The sequence below is a fragment of the Pleurodeles waltl genome, chromosome 6, assembly GCF_031143425.1.
Source record: "Pleurodeles waltl isolate 20211129_DDA chromosome 6, aPleWal1.hap1.20221129, whole genome shotgun sequence".
NCBI classification, from domain to species: Eukaryota; Metazoa; Chordata; class Amphibia; order Caudata; family Salamandridae; genus Pleurodeles; species Pleurodeles waltl.
Window position 1 is genome coordinate 1,048,613,120 of NC_090445.1, and position 21,162 is coordinate 1,048,634,281.

The 21,162-nt window shown below is 45.2% G+C and overlaps 1 protein-coding gene across 1 annotated transcript in view; it reads right to left on the bottom strand.

Annotated features, from left to right (window-relative positions):
- NPHP4 (nephrocystin 4) overlaps window positions 1-21,162 on the bottom strand; it is a 952,546-nt gene that overhangs the window by 263,463 nt on the left and 667,921 nt on the right. Inside the window, exon 18 of the mRNA XM_069239971.1 lies at window positions 4,574-4,754. Coding sequence (XP_069096072.1) covers window positions 4,574-4,754 — 181 coding nt within the window. The remainder of the gene's footprint in view (window positions 1-4,573; window positions 4,755-21,162) is intronic.

Genomic DNA, 21,162 nt, shown 5'->3' on the forward strand with positions numbered 1-21,162 from the left:
GGTCGTGTCCAGCCCATTTTTAATGGTGAACCTGGCCGCATCTCTCCTGTCAGCAAGAGCCTGGGACAGGATCACACAGGCCTCCTCCGGGATCTGCAGCAAAACTTTTGCAACCGTGTCTCACAAGGAGTGGGTATAATGGCCCAAAACACATGCAATTCTCACCGACTGCAACGCCAGAGGAGGAAGAAAACATGCACTTCCCAAGGTTATCCAGCCTTTTTGCTTCCCTGTCTGGGGGAGAAGAAGGGAATGAGCCAGATGACGAGGATGCCTGAATGACCAAGCTCTCAGGTGTGGGGTGTTGGGTCAGGAATTTAGAGATGTTCGGGGGGGGGGGGGGGGAAGGATGGGGGGACGAAGGCGGTGAGCAATTGACCTATTCACAGGAGCCCCTGTGCTGGGTCTGGACCAGGTACCCAGTAGGACATCAGTGAGTGCTTTGTTAAATGGAAGGAGAGGTTCCGAAGCAGAGGCTCTGGGCTGAAGCACCTCCGTCAGGAGATTAGTCCTGACTGCAACAGTAGTCAGCTCAAGGCAGAGGACCTCAGCTGCTCTACTGACCACCATGGAATAAGAAGTTCCCTCCGCCATAACCACAGTAGGAGGAGACAGCATGCCAGTGTCTGGGGAGGTATCAAGACCGCTGGTGTCGCCAAATTCCTGAGCCCAGTACATGTTCTGCTCATCTCACTGGTATTCATAAGGGTCCAGTGACCCCTCCAAGCAGTTCCAGCTCCGGGTCGTCAAGGATTAGGATCTGGTCGATGTCGATTGTGGACTGCCAAATATGAGGCGCAAGGCCTCATAAAATTCTTTTAGTTGGGCAGGGGTCGCTCTGGCTCCCGGAAATTCAGGGAGGCGGGCAGCGGACCCAGAAACAGGATCCGCAGACGGAGGCCTAGAGCATTGACACTCTTCCCATGTCACGTCATCCGAACGACGTGGTGAAGTCTTCTTCTTCTTCTTACCCAAATGTCCTGATGATTGGGAGGACCTCGAGTGGTGATGAATCCACGGCTGGTTTTGAGACCTTCCTCTCGATCGAATGAGACCGGGAACAATGCAGAGTCGAGCGCCAGGCCGCCATGAGCTTTAGGGACTGCTCCCTCAAAGCCTTCGGGTGCATGGCCCTGCACCCGGAGCACAACTTCGGGTCGTGGTCATGCTCCAGACACCACAAACAGAATCGAGGTGGATCTGTCACCGACATCATTTGGTGACAATCCGCACAAGGTTTGACCCCCGTTCTCCGGGGACATCCTAGACACACTAAAAGTCACCAAAAAATTAGACAAAAGGGTTGAGTTTTGTCAAAAAGTGACCAGGGTAGCTCTTCTCCAGATCAGAGCGTGGCGCATAAAGAAAGGAACTGATGTCACTGTGCCGAGGCGGCGCCTATATTTGACCCAACGTCATTACGACAACCACGACGGACACAAAGTCGACCGACGCCACCTGACGGCGTGCAAGGGTACTGTTTGAAGAAAAAATCCCCGGATCCAAACTGACGCCTGGGGAAATTCGAAGGTAAGGAATCTGTGACTAGAAGTCTGCGTCAGGTACCTAAAACAGCATCTTACATGTCGATCAGCATGCATTATTTATTTGATTCAGTGTCAATGCAAAAGCTGTAAAAAACAATATGTAGACCAAACAGTGATTGACCACCATATATGATTCAGAAATCACAAATCAGTATTAATAGGAAACTTGACTAGCCTCTGGCCAGTCATTTCATGGAGTATTTGTTATCAGACTTGAACGTTTTCTCTATGGAACACGTCTTAAAGAAAGAATGACTGCACTCCAGAGAAAACATCTGGATGTACTTGCAACCAGATTAACCGAACGTCACTGACAATAGTACATGATTACTGCATAGCTCAACATTTCTCAGGGGTGCTTAAGTTCACATTCCAAATGGAATCTTCACTCATGATGGTTTTTGAAAATTCAGCAGTGGCAGATGTGCAGCCACTAAGTAAACAATCTTGTGCTACCTGAGGAGGCGTAAGCCAGAATGTAATGGAAATATACTTTTTGTTCTGATTATAAACATATATTTTTAACCTAGTGGCAGTCACCTCTAGGTAGTTATAGTTAGGACCTAGTTTGCCATAGAAAAAGCTTTTTTTGTTTTGCTAATAACTTTGGCGCCGTTTGATGACTCTTCACAAATGTTTCCCAAACAATACAACACTCACTTCAGCTGCTCTCTGTAAAGTTTCGGGGTGATCTGTCAAGCAGAGTTGGAGAAAAAGGAGGGGTCCCAAAACGCTTTTTGAGTAAGCATTTTTCTATAGGTATCATTAACAGAAATAGCGGCTGAACCATTGGACGGATTTACAACAAATTTGGCAGAAAGGTAGCTCTTGGTCCAGAAATAAACCTTTTTGTTATTTGGTGTAAATCCGATAAGTGGTTTTTGAAAAAATTAAAGAAAAAACACATTTGTATATATAGGGTAGTGAAGGTTCCACAAACAATCCCGTCTTCATGTTGGTAGCCATTTTGGGACTCGGTTTCAATGAAGTGCGGGGATGGCCGGACAACCCGCCCCACAGCCCCAGGGGCCGCCACCTTTCTGGGTCCAAACATAAAATGAAACGCGGGGTGCCACCTGGGCCCTCCACAGTCCCAGGGATCACCACTTCTCTGGGGCAAATATTCAATGAAGTGTGGGGGCGGCACGCTCCCCTTGCAGCCCCGGGGACCACCACCCCCCTAGGGCAAATATTTATTGAAGTGGAGGAGGGGGTGTGCAGCCCCTCTCTGCAGCCCCGGGGCCGCCACCTACCAGGGGCTGAATTTAAAGAAGACAGGGGGTCTGTTGCTGACCCGTAGCCTCAGGGACCACCACCTTCCCGAGGCAAATTCTAATGTTGGAGGAGGGTTGCACGGCCCCCCTCAAGGATCCAAAAATGGCCTGGGGGACTGCCACCCCTCAGGGCTGGCTCCTGATATGTTTCTGTGTACCCACCCCCGGGACATAACTGTTTCCTCCAACTTGGCAGAGCAAACACTCTGGTTCAGGCAAGTGAGAGGTGTCTCCCTCCCTGCAGAAAAACAGGCAAGGAAACAGAGGAACTTATTGATCTAACAGAGTTAGCAGCTCCCTCTCTGTGACAGCAATGCCGGCTCCAGCATGAGGCGGGGAGTCAGCGGGGAGTCAGCTGGGACCACGGGGGCCTTCAGGTTCCTCCCACTGTCCCCAACCATTTTGAATGGGTGGCCTGGAGGGGCGCCCAGGTGACATGGTCAGGCCCCAGGGAATGGGGTCCGCAGGGCCGATAGCATGGAAGGGGGGGCCTCCCCCCAAAAATAAAATCTTTAGGCTGAGCCCCGGGGGATGGGGTTCCTGGGGCAGAGATTGGCCCGGGGAGAGTGACCACATGGCTTCCCTCCCACAAAAAAAATATATATGAACACCGGTCCTTGGGGGATGGGGTCCACAGGCCAAAATCAGCCACGGAAGGCAGGCCGCGTCACCCTCCTCCCCTAAATAAAAACAAAATTATAAGGCTGGGCCCCGGGGCAAGAATGGCCCAAGGAAGGGGGGGGTCACACGGCCCCCTACCCTAAAATAATAAACATATTAACATTGGGCCCGGGGGATGTGGTCCCTGGGGCTAAAATCAGAGGGGAAGGGGACCATGTGCCAACCCCTTCTCCCCCCAAAAAACATTTTAGAAGGCCAGGCCCCGGGGGATTGCGTCCCAGGGTCCGAAATCAGTAGAGAAAGAGGGGGAGGGCCACGCTGACCTGCAGCCAACTTCCAATGCTCGTGGCCAAAGGCTGTACGCAACATAGGGTTAGGTGGTTAGAGGGGATGGCCTCAGGCCCTGCGACCAACCCCACCATGCACGGGCTTCGGCAATGTGTGGCGCACAATTGGGTTGCTTTAGGGGGTTGACCGCAGGGTCTAGCTGCAGGCCAGATCCTGCAGCCTAACGCCATCATGTACAGTAATGAAAATTACTTTAAGTTAAAAAAACATAGAAAATCACTGAAAAGAAAACAGAGGTTATAGGGATGTTATAGCTAGGAAATAGATTTTTTTTAAAAAAATAGGAAGTTCACTTTAAAAACAAAAGGTTACAGTGATGTTATAGTCGGGCTCACATATGAAACATACAAAACCATAGAAATTCACCAGTTATAGTTAGAGCTATCTCTAATAACTATAACTTGTGCCCTAGGGTAACTATAACTCGAACCCTCATCATGCTAATTACCCCACAAATTACAGCACTCATGACATCTTTGATCACATCATTAACAATATCATTGTAATATTTTCAGTAACATTTTTGACAAAAAAAACTGTGCATGGTGGGGGCGCGAGCTATAGTAACCTTACGGCAGGAGTACGAGTTACCGGAAAAAACTCTAACTATAACAGGTAAATTTCTATGGTATTGCGTGCTTAAAATGTGAGCCTAACTATAACGTCCAGGTAACCTTTGTTTTTTTTAAAAATGAATATATATATATATATATATATTATATATATATTATATTTTATATGGATCTAGCAAAAAGATAAAGAATTAGAACCATTACCGCTTACCGACATTTCCCAAGCGCAGATGAAGCCGGCCTTTCACAATCGTGCTGACTCCAATCGGTTTAACAGTGCCGTGTCTAGTAACATCACCACTCATGAGCATGGTATCCTGCTCGTATTCTGTCGTAATGACCTCCAGCTCATGAGACACCTGAACTGCTGTACGACCCTGCCGCAGCAAATGCTACAGAACAAGAATAAAAATACTTTTGAAGTTTGAAATGTATCAGTTATAAACAAGCTATGCCACTGTAATTAATGACACTTTTAAGAGAAGGAAAGAGAAAAGTAAGAATGTTAAGCTTGGGAGCACTTGGACCATCACCTCTGCTCGTAACCCGCATTTGTGATCTTAAAGGGGTACTTCAAGTGCATTTCTTTCTGCCCAAAACATATGTACTAAATTAGTCTGTTTTAGAAATGTAGCTGCGTCCCAAATCTTTTCTACTAAAAAAAACCGTAAATAAAAATGCATACACATATTCACACATAAAGGGGCTTTGGGTCAGTTTTATTATCCACTGGTCTGTTTGGCGGGCACTCGAAGTATGCAAGCACACAAACATGAGTAAGTGGCTCAAGCCTAGATGAGCTCTGGGCCTTGCAAAGTGCGTATCAGCATGTATTCCATATCACATGTGCACATCTGTCTAAAAGAAAGTGCAATCAGTGCCAGGCTGGTGGGGCAATACTTTACCTTGATATGATTTTTTTTCTTTCTATTCATTATCCTGTTTAAAATTACTTAGTCATTCGTGTGTGTTTAAACTATGTCTTGAAGTTACAGTAATTCAAGTCCATAGCATCTTTTCTTTGCGCCAATAAATGTCCTATTCCCTGTTTTGTGCATTCAAGTTAAAAAGGTTTCCTATTCCCTACTTCAATTACATCTACCTAGTTGGATGCAAGTATACTGTTCTATTACAAAGAAAAGCTGTGGTTAATTTTCTTTTCAATTTAAAGTTTTCATTGCAGACATACTGTGGACATATTTAGATAGCCTGCTTTCTTTTCCTTCTTTTGTATTGTTGGTTTATACTTGTAATAAACAATAGAAAACTACTCATCACGCCACTTTACCAGGGCCAGACCTACTGTCAGTTCCATAAGTAGATGAAAAAATATTTTCTGCTCTCTCCCAACCTATGCATGCTCTTCTTTGCAGTTTTTTTATTTTAATAAACTGACTCTATTGCAAAGGACCACATATAACTATTGTTAAGGCGAAAATCTGAAAAAGCTATCCTTTGAAAGTCTAAAAGCTGTCTCACATTAATAAAGGCTCAGTTGCTTAAATGTCAAGGCTGTTGGCCACTGTAGATTATCAAGCAAGTTATCTGCACTGGCATCATGTGAAGTTGAGCTCCTAGGTACATGCAAAATAGAATATTCTTTATGGAGCTCATGGAACCTAACGCAAGGTTATCTTGCACCAATGTTCTACCAATCTGGCATACGAACTCGGCAAGCAAGTCTTGTCAGGGTTCTCAACATTTAGAACTCCAAATACATGTTCTCAAAAGTAGATGAAACTCATGGTATATACAAAACGGCTCACCTCAAAACAACTTGTTATAATATGTTAAAACGGATTAATCTCAAAGCTGTAGTTAGGAAACAATGCTTTACTGAGACAATCAATAAAGATAAGTTGTTTTATTTGCACACAGCTGTAAGAATAAGGTTGCCAGTGTTCTATTCAAATAAAAAAAAAACATAAAACTGCAAGACACTCTGAGGCTGAATTAGTGTTATTTAGAAGAAAATCTAAAGAATATGTATTACAATTTATTTTGTCACGTTCTGCATCAGTTCACTTTCAGTGTCCAATCTCGAAATTAATTTACAAGTGTAACACACTCAATTGCTTCTTCAGCAAGAAAATAAACAAAACGAGATGCCACATATGCAAAATTATGCAGGCACTGATCTACAACTTGTACCATATGGCTCCCCCACATGATGGATGAGCATAAACTACCTCGTTATAGCTGACCTTACCAACAACAGTCTCTCTATCTTGGGCATCAATTCACCAAAATGACAGGAGAAGCACACATTACTTCACACACCATTTGACATTTACTTTGACTCCAACACACACCCTTACACATGCACACACATTCACACACACTCTTTCTCTCAGATAAACACACTCACCTGCAAGCATGCATATGACATACTTAATTTATTTTTTGTACTTACTTTAGTTGCCAGACAGTGTCATTTTCCAGTAAATTATACTCCATTTGATTACAGTAATAGTGAATATTATTAACAATTATTGGAGAATAGGGAATATCCCTGCAATGAAGCTGTACTACTTGAATTTGAGAATGTCTCGGGTATCTCCTGTTCAGTGAGCTACAACGGGTGGGGTTATTTGCCCCAGGAGCTGTCAAAGACTCAGAGGCAGTCAAGTAGGTTGGAAGATGGTTTATTATTATAATGATCTTTCAGGGGCAAATAAATGATATGTTTCAGAGTATCTCCTTTAGATGTCTAGAGAAGCGGAGACGAAACAGGTTCAGTCAAAATAGTGATTGTAAAATCAGCAGAAGCCAATAAATAACAAAGGTCAATGGACATACATGCTTTTGGTTTGCCTTCGTGCCCCTGTGCGTGCCTTTTTAATCTTTTTCAAAGAACGATCATGGTAGCAAGCAGGAGTTTAAACTATTATAGTTTTCGGGATTCTTCCTACACTATTCATCCTGATGGCACAACACCAATGCACTCAGTATGTTTAGCATGACCACCATATGCGTTCGTCAGCACAGAATAATTTAAAAGGGGACCCAAAGCAGTAAGTGCCCAGGGTTAGACCCTGGGCCTCAGGTATGTTTGGGTCCAACTCCGCAATTCCCCCTAAGAAAATATCTCAACAGTGGGACATGGGAAGTGCTTTACTAAGAAAAATGTCAATGGATGTTATATACAATTCAAGCAGTTGAGGTAGGATGAAGAAGCAGATGGTGGAACTGATCATCAGCAAAGAGGAAGCCAAACAGGAATGAGTTGACTACTGTTATTAATAAAAAAAAAACAAGGTAAATCTTTAGATTTAAACTGCATGTAGTTATATGCTATAATAATTAGGAGGACATTTTGTTGCTAACAAAAATATCAATACAATGAAATTGTACACAAGATTAAAGTAAGTAATTATTAACTAATTAAAGAGAGCAAATGAGTCAGAATTGTATATAAATCGCAAGGGAGGTGAGTCATTCATGGTGTTTCTGTTGACTGCTCCCACCACAATAGGTTTGTTTCAGAGTGCACAGAAGACATATTATTTTAGGTCCATATGCATGGCAAAATACATGGCTACTTTTCGAAGTTTGACTCGAGGTGGATAGGGAAGTAAGGGGTTCTAGAGGCAAGAGCGCAGAGAGAGTGTAGGCCCCTGGCCTCCTGCCCCCTCCAAATGTTACCATCCCTACACAGACAGCAAGAGATGCCACATTAAGGTGGAGCTTAGGCCTCTGGTCCGATGGTGTAGGAAGAATAGATAGGTGTTCAAAGCCTTCCTTTCACTACCGTAATGCTGGTTCTAGACTCTAGAATTTAAAATCGATTCTGAAGCTAAAAACAGCGAGGAACATAAAAATCATGAAATTATTCTTTGTGTTTTCAGACATTTTAAATGTACAAAAATATAGGTCAGAGTTCGATTACACTAGAAAAGGGTATTTTAAGAATCTCTGATCATTACATAAACTGTGCATTTTAATATATGAATGCTTTGCAAAAAATGTTTTAAAAGACAGGAACATAGTGATATTAATTGTAGATTTCGACACTGGGCAAATCTGAAATACTAACGAATACAGCTATTCGTTGAGCACCACCTGTTATTTGGATTTGGTTTGAAAATGCAAAGCATGTTAACTTTAAATCTAGTACTGCTGTTGAAGCCACGCACAAACTTAATTGACTACAGAAATGTAGATGAAAAGAAAGTCATTTTAAAAAAAGGACACATCATTAGAATCCAATAAAAAAAACGTCTTATCAAACACATTTTAATATAGTTAAGGAGTGACATTCATACTTTTACAAAATATTGAAATTATTCATCAACAACATTAGAGCCAAAGGATTCATCTTTCAGTCAGTCTGAACACTGAAATAACAAGCGAAGGTAGTATACAATCTTGCACATGAAAATATGAATTTATCTGCGAAACGTAGGTCAAACACATAAGTATAGAATACATGATAAATAGTCAAATGTGTCCTGTAGCCCCTGCGCCCCAACGCCGACGACCACGATGTAAATGAGGGGGCAGGCATTTGTCCTGGCAACCACAACGTTTCGTTCCTTCGGGACCCAGCTCTGTTATGAAGAGGAAGCCCTACTGGATTGCAACATCAGCAGAACGGTGGCCAGTATTCGTAACCAGACATCCTTCAGGGGCAGTCTGCCCCACTCCATACCTGGCAGAGTGGCAAATGAAAATCCTACTACCTCTATTGTATCACTTCACCAATCTCCCCTCGGATTGTCCGACTTTTTTCGCTCTCTAAACACAAATCTTGAAGACCTTATATGGAGAGAGGGCCATTGCAGGGTGGCCCTGACCAAACAGTTTTTACCCACAACGCAGAGAGGCCTGGGAGCTCCCAGTTACTAACAGTACTATTTGGCATCCCAACTACAGTGGTTGAGCCGATGGTTTGGGGAGTGCTACTTGAAAGACATCTCCTCATCCTCCTCACCCTGGTGCTTAGGCTGCTTGCTTTGTCTTTCTCATTCCACTCAGACGAAGCCTCCTACTGCTCACCTCCTCTGTGTCGCGTTTCAATGCTATTGGAGAAGCCAGCACATCACGAAATCGATGCTGAACTATGCTTCAGCCATTCCCTTGCAGGACTCCTCAAGTGCCTGGGGACTGATGACATTATTGTTGCTTAGTAACTGGCAGACCAGGGGCGTTAAGACCATGGGTTATCTTTTCGAGGACGGCACTCTCATGTCCTATGAAAACCTGGGTGAGCATTGCATCATCACATGGACACTTCTTTACATATCACACCCTTTCCCGCCCATTTCACACCACTTGGCACAATACAGACAGCAAGTACTCATCCAATATATTTACACCTTGGAAACCACAGAGGCCTTGCCACATGCTGTTGAAGCGCTTTGAGATCTCAATCAGACGACTCTCTCCAACCTATGTCATAAATGTGAGATGGACTTTGATCGACCCCTTCCTGTCAAAGAATGAGACCGCATTTTAGCTTACCCAACAGTGATATTGAGGAACACTAAATTTAAACCCATACAGTTTTTCACCAGGTATAGGGCCCATCTAACCCCAGCAAAGAAGAACCAATATTTCCCGGGAGCAAATGCAACCTGTCCCCACTGCCAAATGCCCAGTGTGGTCCTTCGTCATATGTAATGGGCCTTAGACGTGAAACGAATATTGCGTTATGAGGGTTTCAGCTCCCCATCAGTTGACAGAGGCTGTCTCACTGGGAGAGGGCTGCAGTCCTGTCTGATCCGAAGTTACTTTGCTGGCTTCTATTGAACCTGCTGATGCAGGGAAAGAAGGCTCCAACTAAACACTTCTGTCGCCCCAGAACACACATACAAACAGTCGAAGGTGGGCACCTGAAGTTTACAGTTTACCTATTTGCAGTTCTTAGGCCCATGCTCAAGCAAACCCAGTGTACCCAAAGACTGCCCCCTCCTCCTTGTGCAGATCATAAATTCAGGTCACGCACCTCACAGCCTGAAATAAATAAAACACGCTGAATATTTAAAGTTTCACTCTAGCTAGAACGCTTTCTTTCTTGCCCTCATTAGTACACCAGGGCTTTCAAGTAGGTCTTTATCTCTGCCATTAAAAATAAAGGTTACTGTTATTGTTTCATTGTACCTTGTTTGCTGTGCATGCTTGCAAAATATTGCGTGCACAATGAGAGTTACATTGTGTTTTAGGCTGGTGAGATTTGCAGAATGTTTTGTGGCTTAGCTAGTTTGCAGAGTTTGAGGAATGCATGTGGTTTTACTGAGTATGTTAGGTTTCCAGTGTGTGTCAGGTGTCACCGCAGAGTAGGCTGTGGAGAGTGTCAGAGGTCAGCAAGGTTTACAAAGTATATCAGGTCAGCAAGAATTGCAGGGCCTGCTAGGAGTCAGTGAGTTTGCCTAGTGCCCCTTAGTGATCACAGGCTCCTCTAAGGATATGTGCCACCAACAAACCAGGGTGCCAGTCCACAGCACCAACAGAACGTAGCCATCCTTGTTCCCAGCAGGTCCTGCCCCTGCTGTTGCTTGATTGTTTTTAATTCGCAAATTTGCAGATATGAACACCAGTAGCAGCAAAAGCACGTTACTGTTTTTGTGTCACTTCAGTGTCCGAACACTGAATCTGACCGGAGTAAGTGGTATAGTTACAGTTATGTGTTAAACTGGTGGCTCAAGGATTTATTGTGCCCACTCCAAGGACCTGTGATTGCCTTGCCGCCCATGGTCACATGTTCAATTCTACATAGGTTCTTATAGACTTTCATCCTTCTGAGGTCCATAAAATGAGTACCATTGAGCTGAGGAACTATTACCATTCAATAGCACAAACAGACTAGGGGTTCAACTTATACTGTACTAATATACGTGTTATCTTTGTAACAAAAAAGAAATACTCTCAGAAATGTTCAGCTACCAACAGTCGTGAACTGTTCCTCTAAACAACAGAAAAACACAACAAAAGGCATGGCTGCAGGAATAGCACTGCTGTACAAATATACAATCCACTTGGAGACACCACTGGCCTGAAAGCCCCCACATACGCCATGCAGTTTTAAAGTGATTGCTGACAAGCGGCCACTGGCTGTGTAACACCAGGAGTCTGAGCAGTGCCTAGCTGCCTGCTGGCAGCAGGCATGGGACCAGCTGACTGTAGGAAAGTACCATCTTGCCTGGCATGTTACCCCCATATTTCACTGTATATATGTTGTTTTAGTTGTATGTGTCACTGGGACCCTGCCAGCCAGGGCCCCAGTGCTCATAAGTGTGCCCTGTATGTGTTACCTGTGTTATGACTAACTGTCTCACTGAGGCTCTGCTAACCAGAACCTCAGTGGTTATGCTCTCTCATTTCTTTCCAAATTGTCACTAACAGGCTAGTGACCAATTTCACCAATTTACATTGGCATACTGGAACACCCTTATAATTCCCTAGTATATGGTACTGAGGTACCCAGGGTATTGGGGTTCCAGGAGATCCCTATGGGCTGCAGAATTTCTTTTGCCACCCATAGGGAGCTCTGACAATTCTTACACAGGCCTGCCACTGCAGCCTGAGTGAAATAACGTCCACGTTATTTCACAGCCATTTACCACTGCACTTAAGTAACTTATAAGTCACCTATATGTCTAACCATTACCTGGTAAAGGTTGGGTGCTAAGTTACTTAGTGTGTGGGCACCCTGGCACTAGCCAAGATGCCCCCACATTGTTCAGGGCAAATTCCCTGGACTTTGTTAGTGCGGGGACACCATTACACGCGTGCACTATACATATGTCACGACATATGTATAGCGTCACAATGGTAACCCCGAACATGGCCATGTAACATGTCTAAGATCATGGAATTGTCACCCCAATGCCATTCGGGCATTGGGGAGACAATTCCACGATCCCCTGAGTCTCTAGCACAGACCCGGGTACTGCCAAACTACCTTTCCCGGGGTTTCACTGCAGCTGCTGCTGCTGCCAACCCCTCAGACAGGTTTCTGCCCTCCTGGGGTGCAGCCAGGCTTGGCCCAGGAAGGCAGAACAAAGGACTTCCTCAGAGAGAGGGTGTTACACCCTCTCCCTTTGGAAAAAGGTGTCAGGGCTGGGGAGAAGTAGCCTCCCCCAGCCTCTGGAAATGCTTTGATGGGCACAGATGGTGCCCATCTCTGCATAAGCCAGTCTACACCGGTTCAGGGATTCCCCAGCCCTGCTCTGGCGCGAAACTGGACAAAGGAAAGGGGAGTGACTACTCCCCTGACCTGCACCTCCCCTGGGAGGTGCCCAGAGCTCCTCCAGTGTGCTCCAGACCTCTGCCATCTTGGAAACAGAGGTGCTGCTGGCACACTGGACTGCTCTGAGTGGCCAGGGCCAGCAGGTGACGTCAGAGACTCCTTCTGATAGGCTCTTACCTGTGTTGCTAGCCTATCCTCCTTCCTAAGTAGCCAAACCTCCTTTTCTGGCTATTTAGGGTCTCTGCTTTGGGGAATTCTTCAGATAACGAATGCAAGAGCTCATCAGAGTCCCTCTGCATCTCTCTCTTCACCTTCTGCCAATGAATCGACCGCTGACTGCTCTGGAAGCCTACAAAACTGCAACAAAGTAGCAAAGACGACTACTGCGACCTTGTAACGCTGATCCAGCCGCCTTCTCGACTGTTTTCCTGGTGGTGCATGCTGTGGGGGTAGTCTGCCTCCTCTCTGCACTAGAAGCTCCAAAGAAATCTCCAGTGGGTCGACGGAATCTTCCCCCTGCAACCGCAGGCACCAAAAGACTGCATCACAGGTCCTCTGGGTCCCCTCTCAGCACGGCGAGCGTGGTCCCTGGAACTCAGCAACTCTGTCCAAGTGACTCCCACAGTCCAGTGACTCTTCAGTCCAAGTTTGGAGGAGGTAAGTCCTTGCCTCCCCACGCTAGACTGCATTGCTGGGTACCACGTGATTTGTAGCTACTCCGGCTCCTGTGCACTCTTCCAGGATTTCCTTTGTGCACAGCCAAGCCTTGGTCCCCGACACTCTAATCTGCAGTGCACGACCTCCTGAGTTGTCCTCCGGTGTCGTGGGACCTTCCTTTGTGACTTCGGGTGAGCTCCGGTTCATTCTTCTTCGTAGTGCCTGTTCCGGCACTTCTGCGGGTGCTGCTTGCTTGTGAGTGGGCTCCTTGTCTTGCTGGGCGCCCCCTCTATCTCTTCACGCAATTGGCGACATCCTGGTCCCTCCTGGGCCACAGCAGCATCCAAAAACCCTAACCGCGACTCTTGCAGCTAGCAAGGCTTGTTTGCGGTCTTTCTGCACGGAAACACCTCTGCAAGCTTCTTCACGATGTGGGACATCCATCCTCCAAAGGGGAAGTTCCTAGTCCTCTTCGTTCTTGCAGAATCCACAGCTTCTACCATCCGGTGGCAGCTTCTTTGCACCCACAGCTGGCATTTCCTCGGCATCTGCCCACTCCCGACTTGATCGTGACTTTTGGACTTGGTCCCCTTGTTCCACAGGTACTCTCGTCCGGAAATCCATCGTTGTTGCACTGCTGGTGTTGGTCTTCCTTGCAGAATTCCCCTATCATGACTTCTGTGCTCTCTGGGGAACTTAGATGCACTTTGCACCCACTTTTCAGGGTCTTGGGGTGGGCTATTTTTCTAACCCTCACTGTTTTCTTACAGTCCCAGCGACCCTCAACAAGCTCACATAGGTTTGGGGTCCATTCATGGTTCGCATCCCACTTCTAGAGTATATGGTTTGTGTTGCCCCTATACTTATGGGCTCTCATTGCAATCTATTGTGACTGTACATTGCTTGCATTGTTTTCTATTGCTATTACTGCATAATTTTGGTATTGTGTACATATCTTGTGTATATTTGCTATCCTCATACTGAGGGTACTCACTGAGATACTTTTGGCATATTGTCCTAAAAATAAAGTACCTTTATTTTTAGTATATCTGTGTATTGTGTTTTCTTATGATATTGTGCATATGACACCAGTGGTATAGTAGGAGCTTTACACGCCTCCTAGTTCAGCCTAAGCTGCTCTGCTAAGCTACCTTTTCTATCAGCCTAAGCTGCTAGACACCTCTTCTACACTAATAAGGGATAACTGGACCTGGTGAGGAGTGTAAGTACCCCTTGGTACCACTACAAACCAGGCCAGCCTCCTACACTGACAACCTACACTCCTATATTATATTCTAGTCTATGCATATTTGTAAAGAGCATGGCTATCCTAAAGCATCCCAGCACTAACATCTGCAACACAAACCAAAAATACATAACATCAAAGACAACAATAGAATGGACTAATAGCCAACCAGCCACGTTTTCAGGTGCTTCCTAAATAAAAGCTTGTTATCAATAAGCTGCATAGCAAGGGGCAGAGCTCCATAGTTTAACCATAATGTAAATAAAGGGACACCCTCTACTTCTCATTCCCCAAATATGGGGGACTCCCTCCAGTCAAGCCTTGATTAACCTTAGGGTTCTACCTGGGGTATAAGGTGAGTTTAGCTGTTGTACTAAAGGTGGGCCTTTTGCTTGAAGTGCCCTATGTTTTACACACAGCGCATTAAACTTCACTTTCTCGTCTACAGGAATCTAATGAAGAGTGGCCAGGCTCTGTCGAGCTGATTGATGTCTTGGGATATTGAAGTTGGACTCATTTCTGACATTGTGGAGTGTGTCAGCTATAACACTGAATTGCAATCTACTTGAAAGATCCACTCTCCCAGAAACCTTTGAAGAAAACATTAGCAATGACCCCAGAATTGCAGGGTTATTGTGCCCTGGTTCTTTTTGGAGAAGAAATGTCAGGTGGTGGGATACAGAATGGTGTAAGATGAGAGAAAGTGGTGACATAAAGGGACCTCAAAGCACTGCCTACAGGGGGCAAGAGAAATAGAAAAGAGGGCGGTGGAGAGGGGAAACGAGGAGAAACACTAAAGGGAATGAGAAAGGAGACTGGCAGGTGGGGAGGTCTTCCCCAAGAATGAGGAAAAAGTGGTTCACAGTTAGACTGCCTTAGGCCTCTAACCACCAAGAAGTAGGGAGGGAGAAGGAGTAATAATGTGTAGCATGCAAGTGCAGATATATGTGTGTGAGGTGGCAGATTTGGAGCTTAGTGCACTGTCTACCAGGGCAGGCAGTGAGAGCTTGGAGACTGTCCATCTTCTCCAGAGTGTCAACAATGTGACTACTTCTTCTGATCCTACCTAGGACATTTTGTGGGGCAAACAGCTAAAGAGGGAGAGACAGTGGGGCCACTAGGAGGACAGAGACCCTCAGGCTTAGAAATGTCAGGTTTGAGGAGGTCATAGGCAGAAAGAAAGGTTAGCAGGGACGGTCCTTGAAAAAGAAAAACTATTTTATATTCTGCTCCTTCTAATGTTCATTGTTATGTTGCAAGTTTGGGTAGCTTGTCTTTGCTGTGGCAGCACCATGGATACTTACACTTACCAATAGGTTATGGTGTTTCGTGTTGAAGTACTGCTAACATCTTTTCAAATGTGTGTTGCATTTTAGACCATGGGAGTATGAAACCACGAATATTTGAGGAGCTGGAACGCAGGGTTACTGTGCCTTACCAAGCATTGCAGTTCTGCAACCAGTGTGCTAATGGTGCCTGAACATTAGGCATCCTGCCCATGACAGTAAGATTGTTTGTCTTGTGTACTGACATCCTATCTTGCAAATATTTCAAAGCCATTGTATGCTTGTAAACACAGTGTGAAAGAGCAATTGTTTATGCTGAGACTCAATCAAAAGGGCCCAGTGTGTTTTAGAATATTTAATTTTCCATTGATTGTCCTGGAAAATAGAACACATCATTCCATAGACAAGGTCTACTGCTTCAATGTGCGTTAAAATGCAACATTCAACAGTGTTAAACTGTTGTCCCCAATGAGTAATTTTATCATGGGCTCCGAAGATTACTCTGCCCCTACAACTCAAAATCTTAGCACCATCCCCCCCCAAAAAGTGTGGGTCTAGTTGCGCCCTTGATGGGCGTGTTACATACATCTGGATGGCAATCAACACCCAACTCGTGCAGTTGACTCCACAATAGCGAGGCATTTGCCATAGGCTGCTTGTAGCACCCTGAGAGTTGGCGGATCGAGGCCACTTCATGCATGACACTGGCAGGCTGACCAACTCCAAGCCCCGCAAAGTTGAAACTCTCCTAGCTTGGGCTGAGGCTAAAAGCACTGCACTCCACAGGAAAGAATCCAAGGGACTCACGAACACCCCATTGCAATGGAATGGGATGCTCTGCTGCCCAAATTCCCGGAGCTAGAGGTTGTTTTTGTTTGCGGTTTTATATAGCGCAAACTTGACGTATTGGAGCGCTTTACTTGCACACCAGTTATGTTACACAAGAACAAATTAATTTTTGGTAGGCGCAGGGAGGGATATTAAGTGATTTGCCCATAATCACAGGATGTTGAACCAATGCAGAGACTCGAACCTGGTTCCCCAGGTCTAAAGTCAGCAGCTCTGGCTGTTACACCACATCCTCTCCACATTCTTGTTAACATCTCCCCGCCATAACTGCACCTTCTTCAACAGGCCGACAATGTGCTCCACTTGCCGCCCACATGGCACATAACCAGTTTCTACCTTTACCCATAGGTGCTCCCAGCTGCGTTCTTTGGGTACCCTCTTGCACTCACCGCTAAATCATAGACTCGGATCCCAAGTGGAAAACGGTCCTCCTTCTGACTATCACATGTGCATGGCACTACATTTCCAGCTCCTCAGATTGCACTCCTGCTCCGCCACACCCGAGATGATTCTACATAGTCTCTCGAATCAATCAGCTCGTCCAGCCAGCCTGTCTTCTCCCCTTTGGTCTCCCTACCTCAGTTTTCCTGTATCCTCTCCTTCACTCCCTACCCTATTTCATAGGAAATCACCATCTTCTCAAATCCACTATCGAGGAACAACCACCTTACATGGCAACTTTTTATTTTCCTCTGTTTTTACAAAAAAATTAATAAAACCTTTTTTTTGGGGGGGAAAAATCAAGGTGAAATGGATAAAGATGAAGGTAACTCCAGAAACTGTTTTGCAGTTGCACATACGTCCAGAACTCCAACAGTAAGGAAGTTAATAATTATATTTCCTCAGTTATCACATAACAAGTATGCCCTCTGAGAAAACTGCTTAAGTACATAATACATCATCAGTAATAATCTACAGTTGTGGTAAAGACAGCTTAAAATTCAGGGACAGTAAACAGGAATCCAGCTGCAACAATTTGCAAATAATAACATTTTTGACAAACTGTATACCACTGTTGATATGATTTAACCGCCAATAAGATTTTGTCTGACTTCAATCCACAATTACATGTTTATTTTAGGAAACCTTCTGCTTATTCTTATGACAGAAACATATGAGAGAACCTGGCCACATTGTTTAGAGACTGATGATTTCCCTCACCACATTTTGTTTGTGTAAATCTCTCTGTGGCTGAATGATGGCTCCAATATAGTTCCCTTGTAGTAATGCACGATGTCAAGATACTACTAGAATTCTTTCTGCGCAGCCCTTTGGTGCAGGAGTCATAGCTTTCAATAACGTTTAAAGTGTAAGGCTGTTTAAATTTGCCCGGTGACAGAGTATGCCTTTTACTGAGAAATGTTACCAGATTGTTTAGTTAAAGGATTTCTAAATCAATTTGCGTTTCTGGAAGCTAATCTAATCATTTACAGTCTTGTATCAAAACATTTTGAAAGCTTATTTTTTTCTGAATTACAGTGAATCGCCTGATTGTTACCAGCAACAAGAGTGACATAAAAAGGCACCTCTTCTGTGGCATGTACTGCATTAATCATCACACTTTTCCTTTTAATCATCAGTGTTCAAATATTCTGATAACAGGTTAAAAACCAATGGTGATGCACAGTTTCTACTGCTTTCTCAAGTTGAATACTATGTAGTTTTATATTAAATTCTGTTACCCAATGTCCATGAAAAAAATTAAAAGGATTAGATTTGTTTCGTCAATTACTCATGTTCCACGTCAGCTTTAAATTGTTGCGTGTATTCCCTTATCTTTTAGAGACAAAATGTAATCTTAAATTCAAATACTCAATACTACTACTGAGGACAGCTATTTAAATATAATTCTAGTACTTCACTGAGTCTAACCTGCACCCTGTCTCATTGACTAAACGCAGATTAAAATATCTTCAAGTAACTCGTCGTAAAGAAGTCCAAGACGGGCCTTTAAGTAGCTCTCACTACTATATGTATTGAAACCTTCCCTCCCAGAGAGCAACTTCAGAACTACCGTTCAAACCCCTTGCTCTTGCATCTGGATTGTAGAAATGCTCTGTTCCACACTCTCCCAGACTCGACAATAGCCCAGTAGATTTCGAGACATTTAGCTCATGTCCCGATTTTAGAGAGGGTCGACTTTTGTTTGTTTTCCAAAGTTGGGATAGTTGGCAGGTGTGATCAGAAAGCAATGTAATTAACAGACATTATGCTGGCTTTAAAATTTGCATTTTATTAATCTTCTTTGTGCCTCTTCTGTAATTTTATGCTGGTGAGCCCTGTCATTCTGTGCGCTCGGTTGAAGTAAAATTGTAGACCTTCTATTTTTGGGAAATGTCCTGGTTTTGGTCTTTAAAATTCTTGTCACCCTACCATGTCGCCCCCCACCCTGATGGAACTTCTTTGGCACCCACTGTAAGTCTGTATCATCTTCAAAAGCAGTTGCATCACTTTACATAGCAGCTGTGGGGCCACGCCCCCCACCTCTGCCCCTCAGGAAGAGTGTCTGTTAGGCTGAGCAAAGGTCAGCCTGACAAACAGTCTTCATTTTCAGGTCAGGAAGCCAGGAGTAAGACATACGCTATTTGTGTTGGCTCCTGGTGGCCTGAGCTGAATATTGCTGGGCTGAAGAAGTCACAGTCCTGTGGACGTAACCCCTTCAGCCTAGCAAAAGTACCTCAAGGTCATCCCCCTCATGACGTGGGGGAACGTCACTGATTGCTTCAAAACCTGGGCACTTCAGTTTCAGGCCTTGAAGGCCTCAGGGCTGAATGTCAATCAGTGACACCTCGTCACAGAGTGAGGTGGGGTCAGCAGTCTCACTGACCACATCCCACTCTGTGACAAGTTGGGAATGCTGCCTTCCCTCATTGGCTTATCTTAGGTGAGCCAGTGAGGGAAGGCAGCAGTCCCAACCCTCATGGGACCTCTGAGGCAGGGCTAAACGTAAGTGTGTGTTTTTTTTAAATGACTGTTTGCTACGTGCGTGTGTGTATGTTTGAATATTTGATCATTAATGTGTGTGCATGCATGTGAGAATGAATGTGTGTATGTACATGTGTGCTTGTGTGTCCCGTCTGCCCCCTCCCTCCTAAAATTATCGGCCGTCACTGCTACATAGCCAGCACTACAAGCACCCCCATCAATCTGGCTGACAATACACCATCGCAGATGGGTTTCAGTACACCTGCAGCCAGAGCACCTCCACAATGGAAATGAATTTTAAAAATAAAGGATAACAAAAAAACAATAAGGAAGAAGGTCTTTTTAATTAATACACCAAAGATTTGGAACAGTGTTCACGTATGGCTGAGATGGGCGGGGACACTCCAGGTGGAGTAACCAAACACCATACAAATCCATTTCACTGTACCAATCAGGACCACCTAAAACCTACCTCCAAAATACAAAAGACCTGACCTCATATGTACTTAAAGAATACTACATAGTAGTAGTCCATTTTCACTCTCAAAATCCAGCAGCTGATTCCAATCATTCATCGACTGTAGCTTTAAACGCAGCACTGCATTTCAGCTAGTTCACGTTATACAAAAACCATACACATTCAGATCCTTTATTTTTCATTAATACATACATTCAGGAAGTTATGTGGGGAAATTGCACCATGCTGTTATTCTCTTCAGAACTGTTACTTTTAGGTTTAGATTACTGTGGAGACAAACCTATCTTCACAGTAATCTGATGTGCAAGAGTATTCAATATCAAAATTGACTCTTTTGCTACTGATTCACAAATCACTAAGTGATAAAACAAACTGTCCAACTTCCACTTCTCAGAACTTATAACAAATGGCCATTTCTAGAAATAGTCTAAGTATCTTCTTGCATGCCTAGGAAGGATGTTATGAAAGAAAGAAGTTGCAAACCATATGGATTCCTTACAATTATATTGGGGGTGATTCTGACTATGGCGGACGGCGGAGGCCGTCCGCCATAGTACCGCCGCCAAATGACCGCACCGCGGTCAAAAGACCGCGGCGGCCATTCAGACATTTCCTCTGGGCCGGCGGGCGCTCTCCAAAAGAGCGCCCGCCGGCCCAGAGGAAATGCCCCTGCAACGAGGACGCCGGCTCAGAATTGAGCCGGCGTAGTTGCAGGGGTGCGACGGGTGCAGTTGCACCCGTCGCGTATTTCAGTGTCTGCAAGGCAGACACTGAAATACTTTGCGGGGCCCTCTTACGGGGGCCCCTGCCGTGCCCATGCCATTGGCATGGGCACGGCAGGGGCCCCCAGGGGCCCCGCGGCACCCCCTACCGCCATCCTGTTCATGGCGGGTTTCCCGCCATGAACAGGATGGCGGTAGGGGCTGTCAGAATCCTCATGCGCCGCCATGAAGGATTCCCCCGAGCAGCGGTAAGTCGGCGGGAGCCCGCCGACTTGCCGCTTCTGACCGCGGCTGAACCGCCGCGGTCAGAATGCTCGTGGGAGCACCGCCAGCCTGTTGGCGGTGCTCCCGTGGTCGGTGGCCCTGGCGGCCACCGGCCGCCAGGGTCAGAATGACCCCCATTATGTTACGACCATAGCAAAAAAATGGCTGTGTCCTATGCTGGG